General features: G+C 47.1%; 1 protein-coding gene and 1 non-coding gene across 2 annotated transcripts in view; one reads left to right on the top strand and one right to left on the bottom strand.

The window, feature by feature from the left end:
- Positions 1-2,738: 2,738 nt before the first annotated feature.
- On the top strand, positions 2,739-3,143 carry LOC115870258. The gene has a single exon (XR_004046625.1). It is a non-coding gene; the product is annotated as a small Cajal body-specific RNA 2 (non-coding RNA).
- Positions 3,144-4,992: 1,849 nt separating this feature from the next.
- Positions 4,993-8,841, bottom strand: part of CFAP276 (cilia and flagella associated protein 276) — an 11,549-nt gene continuing 7,700 nt past the window's right edge. The window contains 4 exon segments of the mRNA XM_030886156.2: positions 4,993-5,198; positions 5,587-5,694; positions 6,025-6,160; positions 6,892-7,008. Coding sequence (XP_030742016.1) covers positions 5,128-5,198; positions 5,587-5,694; positions 6,025-6,160; positions 6,892-7,008 — 432 coding nt within the window. The 3' untranslated portion in view covers positions 4,993-5,127.

The following is an 8,841-nucleotide window of genomic DNA, read 5'->3' as shown; positions in this document are numbered from 1 at the left end:
TTTCCTTAATACACATTTTCCATAACTTCTGGAAGACCCCTTGAATATATTACGTTATATATGATAAGTTTTTAGGTCTATTAAGTAAGTATTTTACCTCTCATTACTATTAACACCTCCCAATACCATTACCACAAATATCATCTGCCATCGGTAGCCATAAACTTCATTCCACTGAGGCTTTCAGGTTATCCAAACCAAAAAACCAACCTCACTGCCAAGTTGATGCAACTCATTGAGCCAATTCTCATAGTGAGTCGGTAGGACAGGATAAAACGGGTTTCTGAGACTGTAACTCTTTTTTATTTTTCATAATAGGAGTTTACGTTTATTATGGGAAAATCAACCCTCATCCTCCCAACACAGCCCAGGAAGGTCTTCCCTATGGGCTCTGCCCCCTCAAATGGTCCTTTCTCTTCTGACTCCAGCTTCCACCTATACCATTATGAAGCCACTACTTGGGTGAGGGGCTCCTCCAGGTACTGTACCAAGCCTGGGTGTTGGCCTGAAACATTCAGAAATCCACTGTCTCCTTGGCATACATACGAAGCAGAAGGTTGGCCCCTTGGGTGATGGCCACACAGCCCTCCATGCAGTCCATGAGGATGAATTTGAGACTGTTTTTGTTAAACGCTTGGTTCCCATTGTGGTCATAGGCAGCCCAGATGTTACTGGCTGTGGTTGCAGTGATCCGGGCATCTGTGTCTCCATAACTGAATAGGTCCGCAGCAGTCCCACGATGTTCAGCAGCAGGGCGCTCTGCACGCCTCCGGTGTTAGCTTGGCACCTGGGTCAAAGCTTTCAGGCACAGCCTGTGTGCTGCTCCTAGCTCCAGGCACTTACACTCATGTACTGGGGGCAGCATCTTCAAGACTGTAACTCTTTATATGAGTAGAAAGCCTTTTTCTCCCAAGGGGCAGCTGGTTTCAAAAGGCTGACCTTGTGGTTAGCAGCCCAATGAGTGATCACTATGTCATCAGGCTCTTTGACACCACCAGGGTCAAAGGAGCCTTGGGCCAATGGGATGTCTGTCCCAATCAACAGGTCCTTTTCCCTTGTCTATTCTGCACACGTAGTGGCACTGGCACAAGTACTCATTATACTTTCAAAAATCATTTTCTAGTACAAGAACACCAACGATACTGAGGATTAAGTTCCAAAATACCACTATGTAAATATCACAATGCAGTGAGTCAGATGTTTTTTTATTTCCCAGTGCAAATAAAAGGTGTGTGTGTGTGTGTGTGTGTGTGTGTGTGTGTGTGTGTGTGTACCTTACTGCCGTCTACTAACGGAGTTCTGGTGCATTGGGTTAAGCATTGGGCTGCTAACGAAAAGGTCAGCCGTTCAAACCCACTAGTCACAGCTGGAGAAAGTTACTGTGTGCAGTATTGGAGTAAGGACCCAATGGAGTAAGGTCATGTTAGATGGAATCTACTCAAAGGCAGTGGGTTTGTTGTTTGTAGTCTATAAAGTGTGCAATAGCATTATGAGATGTTGTGAGTATTATTAAAATGTAACTCAGACACATGAAGTGAGTATACAATATTGGAAGATTGCACCAATAGGTTTGGCTCAGGGTCACCACAAACCTTCAATTTGCTAAATAACAAATCTGTGCAATACAATAAAATGAGAAATACCTTTAATCTAAAAAATAGGACAATTTTTCTGATTAATTTTCCCTATTCCTATTCCTTCTGATTCATTCCCCTCTTCCTGAACAGGAGTTCTGGTGTTGAGTTCATTTTGGGCTACTACCCACAAGGTTAACAGTTCAAATCCATCAGCTGTTCCTTGGGTAAAAGGTGAGGCTTCCTGGTCTTGTGAACATTTGCAGCCTCAGAAACCCACGGGGACTGTTCTACCCTGTCCCATAGGGTTGCAGTGGATCAGAACCAACTCAATGGCAGTGCGTTTGGTTTGCTCCTATTTCAAGTTGGCCTGGTGCGACGATGGTGAAGGACTGACTACTAACCCAAAGGCGGAAGTTTGAACTTTGTAAGACAAAGATGAGGCTGTAAGGTCTGCTTCCATAAAGACGGAATCCCGATAGGGCAGTCCACCGTGTCCCAGAGGGTGCCTATGAGTTTGGATCATTGCACAGCAGTGGGTTTGGTTAAAGGCATTCCTATGCTACTTGAAAAAGGAGCTGGAAGGAGCAGCGATGTGACAGGCATTCACTATGTGCTTATCATTATTTTTTATGCTATTTTGGGGCATGTTTGCCTACTTTTACCCATTTCACAGATAGTCTGATCATCTACCTTGGCTTTAAATAATCCATTCCTTACCTTTCCCTTTGGTAAAATGATGTCTGTGTTCTCCCTCGCAAGCAGGAACTCCAAAACGGATGCTCTTCCTGGTATGGGCAGGTTAGTTTCCAGGGAAAGGGAGCCATTCACATATAAACTACCTGAGACTGAACAATCTCATACCAGACTCTAGATATATATTTTTAAATTTAAGACAAATAAAAACAAAATGAAGATTTGAAAACTATGTATATAAATACAAATGTGTAACTGTACAGAAAATCCAAAGACAACCACAGCGATTCAAGATCATGGGAATTTGTTCCTTGAGTCCCTGTAATCTGGGTTCCCCTCCGGTCCACGAGGGGGCAGCAAAGCACTCACTCGTCTAGGAGTCACCCGCCAGCCCTCGGTGGTTCCTCCCAGAATCCTCTGAGGTGGGGGAGGTGCGGGGGGTTTAAAAGAAAGGGCGGATTTCCGCTCCCTCCTTAGCGGGAGAGTGGCGTGGGGTCTGGTTTGGGTCTTGTGTCTCGTGGAAGGCGTGTGTGGCCCGCGTGTGTGCGTGTGTCTGTGTGTGAGTGGGCGCGTGTGGGGAGTGCCAGACGAGTGTATGAGCCCGCCCCTGCGCCCCTCTCCCCACCTACACCTTGATCTTATTTGATCGGGTCCGACCCCAGCCCCGCCGGGCCAACCCGAAATGAAATGATCCCCTCCTGCGAAGCCCTCCGCGGCGCTGTGCAGCGAGGCCTGTTGGGCGGCGGCAACGCTGTGGTCCCCGAGGTCCCGGAGCTGGTCCGACGGGCCCGGCGCTCAGAAGTGATGAATTGATCAGATAGACGAGGCCGGGCTTGTCCTGTGTCGCTGATTATCGAGGCGATTCTGATCTGAGCCCGACCCTAGGATACGATGCCGGGGTGCAGGCGGCTGGGGCCGCGCTCGGCACGGCCTGAGGCCTCGGGCACCAGCCGAGGACGGGAGAGGTCGACGACCGAGTGTCGACGGCCTGTGGGAGCTGGGCCCGGTTCTTCATCGACCCCTCCCTGTTTCAGTCTGGAGACTTAGATTGCACGGATACTTACAAGTGTCTCAATCTGCGACCTCCAGCTAGTCAGGAACTGAAACTTCATATTGCTGCTTGGCAGCTGGTAACTATTTCATGGCGTTTTATATTTTGAAATAAGATGGTGAACGTTCACAGAGCAGATCACAGTTGTTCATTCACCAGTCGATAACAGTCTGATTCATGTACCACAGTCTCCTCAGTGTTGCTGGCATTTAAGGGCCTTGCACCTGAGTGCAATGCCTATGCTGCCCAAACTAATTTAGAAATAGGAATTCGTAGAACATTTCTTACCACCACCCCCGCTGCCTATTTTTTTAACCACACAGGTTTTGGGAGTTAGTTTTACACACGACATTCATGCATTGCCTTTAAAGTTCCTTCCGAAGAAGCCCTCGTGGCTTAGCGGGCACAAGATGAGTGGTTCATATACACTAGCTGTCCCTTATAGATGGACAGCCATGGAAACCCCCAGGGGCAGTTCTACTCTGCCCTTCAGCTTTCAAAAGATTACAGTGGAGCGTGGTTATCTTTGTTAGTACAAAATAATGACTTGGTTATTGTTCCCTTGGTTTTTCTCAGTCCTATCATTTTGGTTTTGAGCTGGGAAAGGGAGGTAATAACCAGTGGCATGGTGGGCACAAGATCAGTGGTCAAATGCACTGGCTGTCCTGGTCGCGGGTGGGATTGAAGCGTTTGCTTCTGCTTGTATTTGACATCCTGAGAGGACTGCAGCAGCTCTTGACATGAGACCAGCCAACTGGTTTGGAATATCTGGTGAAACAAGGACAAAAGTCTGCCCCTCTCAAATCATTTAAAGTTCTCTCAAGAAAACGGCTGTTCTCTTTTCCGAGGAGATGTAATTTTAACATTTTATAAACTTGAAATATATGACTTAAAAGACTTGACTATTGAGAGGCTTCTTATTTAAGTCCTTGTTGCAAGCAAATGCAGTTTCAGATCACAATTCCTGCCATCTGAGATAACCCAAATCCCAATCTGCTCTGACTCAGCCACCCTGGAGGAAAGAACTGAGGAGAGTCATAGGGGCAGCAAGGCTGTAAACCTTGGTGAAAGCCGGCAGCCCTGGGTTTGCTCCCCTGGAGCAGCTGGTGGGTTAGAGCTGCCGGCCTTTCCCAGCAACAGTGCTCCATTTTATAAAATGTCTCCTGCCAAGGTTTAGAGCGGCTTTTTCCTCCCAAGTGCGGAGCCCAGTCCTTGTTGTCTGTTCTTAGTCTGTAAGCTCTGCTGAAACCTTTTCCCCTTTGGGTGGTTCTGCTTATATTTGAAATACCAGTGACATAGTTCAACAAATTCCTACTTCTAAAGACGTTTGGGCAGCGTAGGCATTGCTAATTCAGATGAGTTTCCTCCTGGTACTCAGGTGCAAGGCCCTTAAATGCCAGCAACACTGAGGAGACTGCGGTACATGAATCAGACTGTTATCAACTGGTGAATGAACAACTGTGATCTGCTCTGTGAACGTTCACCGTCTTACTTCAAAATATAAAACGCCATGCAAATGGTTAGCAACACACAAACTACCACAGTACGAGGCAAAAGGACAAAGTGGTGGAAAGATGGGGCTACTCCATCCCGATTCTTAGCACTATAGCTTTCCAAGTTGCAAATCAGCTCAACAACACTAGTTTCTAGAAATTGGGACATTTCCCTGACATTTTAAAGGATACTCAAGTGGCAACTCACAGTCCAAGGCTAACAGACAACAGTAGGCCTCATCTTGTACCAGTCTGTTTACTGGAGGGGGCAGCAGGCAGGGTGTTCCACTAGGATTCGCCAGAAGCCTCCAAGCTAGGTTGAGAAGAAGCCCCCATCGTTCTTCCGGGAGTAGCCTCCGTTGGTGGCTGCAGTGTGAGGGGACACTGGAGAAAGGAGAAAGCAGTGAAGACCCTTGGCCTTTTTCGGGACCCTTTAATCACCGCCATTTGGGGGCACCACAGAGAGGGTTCTGGGGAGGCTTCCGAAGACTGACAGGAGGTGGCTGTAGGCCTTCCACTCCCTAGTTTCCGCCCCTGGTCTGCCCTTGGAAGTTTTAGACCCCTAGATCTAAAGCTGATTTGTTAGGAGCCTCGGGAACATCCGATCCATTCCCTAGCTATGCTACCCTCTGGTGTTAGGGACTCCAGTGTAGTCACCTTGTTACAGGCGCCTCAGTCCCAGCTGGTGGCCTCAACCCCCAAGCTCCTGGGCCCAGTTAACAAGAGCATTTGCCCTACCGTCTGCCCAGCCAGTCTGCTAACAAGCGCTTACCTATGGAACTCTGGGTGCTGTAGATGGACTCCTTCTTAGGGTTGATCCACTGTCTGATGTTCGCCATGGATATGGGAGGGGGCTGTGGGGAAGAACGTAGGAACTCTTCTGCGATCTTGGCCGTTCTAGAAGATGGTTAGGAAGAACGGGAGAGAAATCCATCAGGTGAGGAGGGAAAGGTAGTAGTTTTGACACCTCAAAAGCAAAGGAGCCAAAGGGACTTCTTTTCCTCTGTCGAAAGAACTGGACGTTTTATTTGTTTATACCACTACACATGACTGAAGGATTTTTGCTGATGGTAAGCAATGAAAATACAGATATTATATTACAGATACAGATGTTTAAAAAAACATGAAAGTTTGCACACAAACTCCTGTCTACTTATTGCCATTTCCTGTCCCTGGCTAACACTTTACCTTTGGTGCTCTCGGTGGAAACCACTGGCCTCCAGCACTTACCTGCGGGTCTCCTGAGTGGTCTCCTGGTGCAGCAGGACCTCACTCTTGTTCTTGAACGACCCAGTGTGGTGGTTGTACAAGGCTGTTAGGCGGAAATCCAGGTCATCCTTTGGTATCTGCCAAACCAAAAACCCAACCAGTCGCCATGGAGTCGACTGGTGTGTCAAAGTAGAGATGTGCTCCTGAGGGGTTTCAGGAGCTCACTTCTCAGAGGTAGCTTTCCAGGCACCTGTGGGTGCACTAGAATAACCCAAATCCAACCCACTGCTATGGGCTCCATTCAGACTCAGGGACCCTAGAAGACAGGGAAGAACAGCCTCTTTGGGTTACTGAGACTTTAAATCACCACCGCGTCCTCTTTCTCCTAAGGAGCAACTGGGTGCGTTCAAACCGGTGAGCAGCTCATGGTGTAACTCACCAGGTCTACGTCTTCTCTACTCCACTCAGGATTTCTCAGAGGGTTGGCCACCTCTGCTCCTGCTCTAGCCAGTTGTTGGACTCTACTCTTCCCCCCAAAGCAGAGGGAAGCCCTGATTGGTGCTCATTGTGTCACACAAGGACGTGTCTGTCCAGAGTTGTCTCTCTTCTGGTCTAAGGGACTGTCCCTGACTTGCGTTTCACAGATCTTACCTCATTTATAGTTATATTCAGCCCAGCTTTTAATCAAGTCTGATGAGGAAGTAAAGCTCCTGACTTCCCCGAGGCCAGATGAATTGGATTTGGTAGGATCTTGGATTATGGTGGGGACAAAAGGTCCCAAAGCAGTCAGGGATGGGCTACCTCTCAAGAAAAGATACCACTGGGTCCTAAGTGTAGGGGAAATGGATAATACTTCAATGCTAGGTACCTTGGGATCATAAAAATAGACGTCCCGCCTTATGGAACTGATTGTGGGAGTTGAACTGAGGTGGCTCCATGGCTCCTGTTGCTGAGCAAGGTGAGTCGGAGTCTTATATGGGGATTTCTGCAAAAGAGAAATTGCATCCAAGCCCTGGTTACCAGAGGCTTTGCTGATCCAGTAACCTCAGTGACGTCCATCTCTATTTCATCTGACTTGATTTAATCTCAGAGCGGGACCTGCAAGGAGAAACAAGCTGTGGGGTACCACTCACCAATCCTTTGATTATCCTGAGTTTTCAGTCTTTGAATTGGCAACCAGGCCAGGAATACAGGGAAAGGGGCAGCATGGGACAGGGCAGGGGGACAGGGAGGAAAGATGATGCCTTCAGGAATAGACAGACGGGCTGAGAAGTAAAGGTGAGACATCCCACTGCAACTAAGTGAGAGAAAGCCTGAAGTTGGGGAAAGGAAGTTGGACTAGAAGGGAAGAGTTAGTTTGTAGGGATTGCGCAATATTATACTTGGGGACTGGGAGGGGAAGGGAGAGGATTTCAAAAAAGGGGCAGGCAGAGACCAGAGGATTAGGAGAGCGCAATGTCGTAAGAAAAGGAAGTTCACTTAGTAGGTCATTCAAGAAAGCAGGAAAGTCCAAGAAAATAATCGGCGGGACTAAAATGTCTGAAGCCCACGAGCCTCGGTAGGAAAGGCACATCGTTGATGTCTTCATTACACTTACAATGCCAGGTGGCTCACTGCTGTCTCCCCAGGGCTTCACACCGTGACCTAGCACGGGGATGTGTTAAAATCGAAGTATTGGTTCAATCGATGGCTGAATTCCAGAGAGTACAATTACAACCCAGTAGAAATCTCGTTCAACCTTATCCAATATTGTAACCCAAAGATGGCAAAATGTTGGGTGTGATTCAACTCACTGAACTTTAATTGAACCAGACCTGCCAGACACTGCTAGTCACCAAGGAAGATGAGAAATGAAAAAAATAAACCAAAATGACAAATACAAACATATTATTAGCTCTGATGGAATAAAGCGCTGCCTGGTCTTGCGTGGTCCTCACAATTGTGCTTGAGCCCTTCGGCGGTGTAGTTGGTATGGCCCTTCAAGCCATAGTTTTCCATGTGATGTAATATAAATTCTAGCTCTGTGCTTGTGGTCGAATTGAATTCTACCAACAACTTCCGCCAGAAATTAGTCTTCATGTCCTCCCACAGCTCATCAGGTCTTCTGTCATTAGGTGCAATGTGTCAAATCTGCTCTTGGGATGTTCTGGAAATTCAGGTGGGATAGACTCAAGGTCATAGTTTGGTTCTTGTGGATTTGTTTTAATTTTCTTTAACTTTAACATGAACTTACAAATGAGTAATTGGTGGTCTGTTCCACAGTTGGCACCTAGTCTCCTTTGAGCTGCTGATAATGAGCTCCATTGTGCCTTCCCACAATAGTAATCAATTTGATTTCTGTGAATTCCATCTGGAGAGGCCATGTGTATTTTCTGTGTTTGAAAAGAGGTATGTACTATGAAGAAGTCATTGGTTTTGCAAAATGCTATCATGTGATCTCCAGCTTCATTTCTATCACCAAGTCCATATTTCCCAACTACTGTTCCTCTTTGTTTCCAACTTTTGCATTCTAATCACCAGTAACTATCAGTGTATCTTGATTGCATGTTTGATCATCATTCATGAAGAAAGAAAAAGGTCATTAAAAAGACAGGAAAGAAAGAAAAGATCAATGTGGACATCAGGAGAGACTCTGAAACTTGCTCTTAATAGCAGAGTAGCCGGGAATCAGTGGAGAGGTCTGGGGGGCTGGTCCCAGCCCCAAATACTAAGTGGATGCCTGCCCCTCCCACGAGAAGAATTTATTTCAACGGATGGCACTGAATCTGCAGCTTTGGGAGAAGGATATATCTGACCAGAGCACACAGGAGCAGATGAC

Source organism: Echinops telfairi, unplaced genomic scaffold (assembly GCF_000313985.2).
Source record: "Echinops telfairi isolate 266 unplaced genomic scaffold, ASM31398v2 ScPeMD7_443;HRSCAF=831, whole genome shotgun sequence".
Lineage (NCBI taxonomy): Eukaryota > Metazoa > Chordata > Mammalia > Afrosoricida > Tenrecidae > Echinops > Echinops telfairi.
This window is presented reverse-complemented; position numbering and strand designations above follow the sequence as displayed.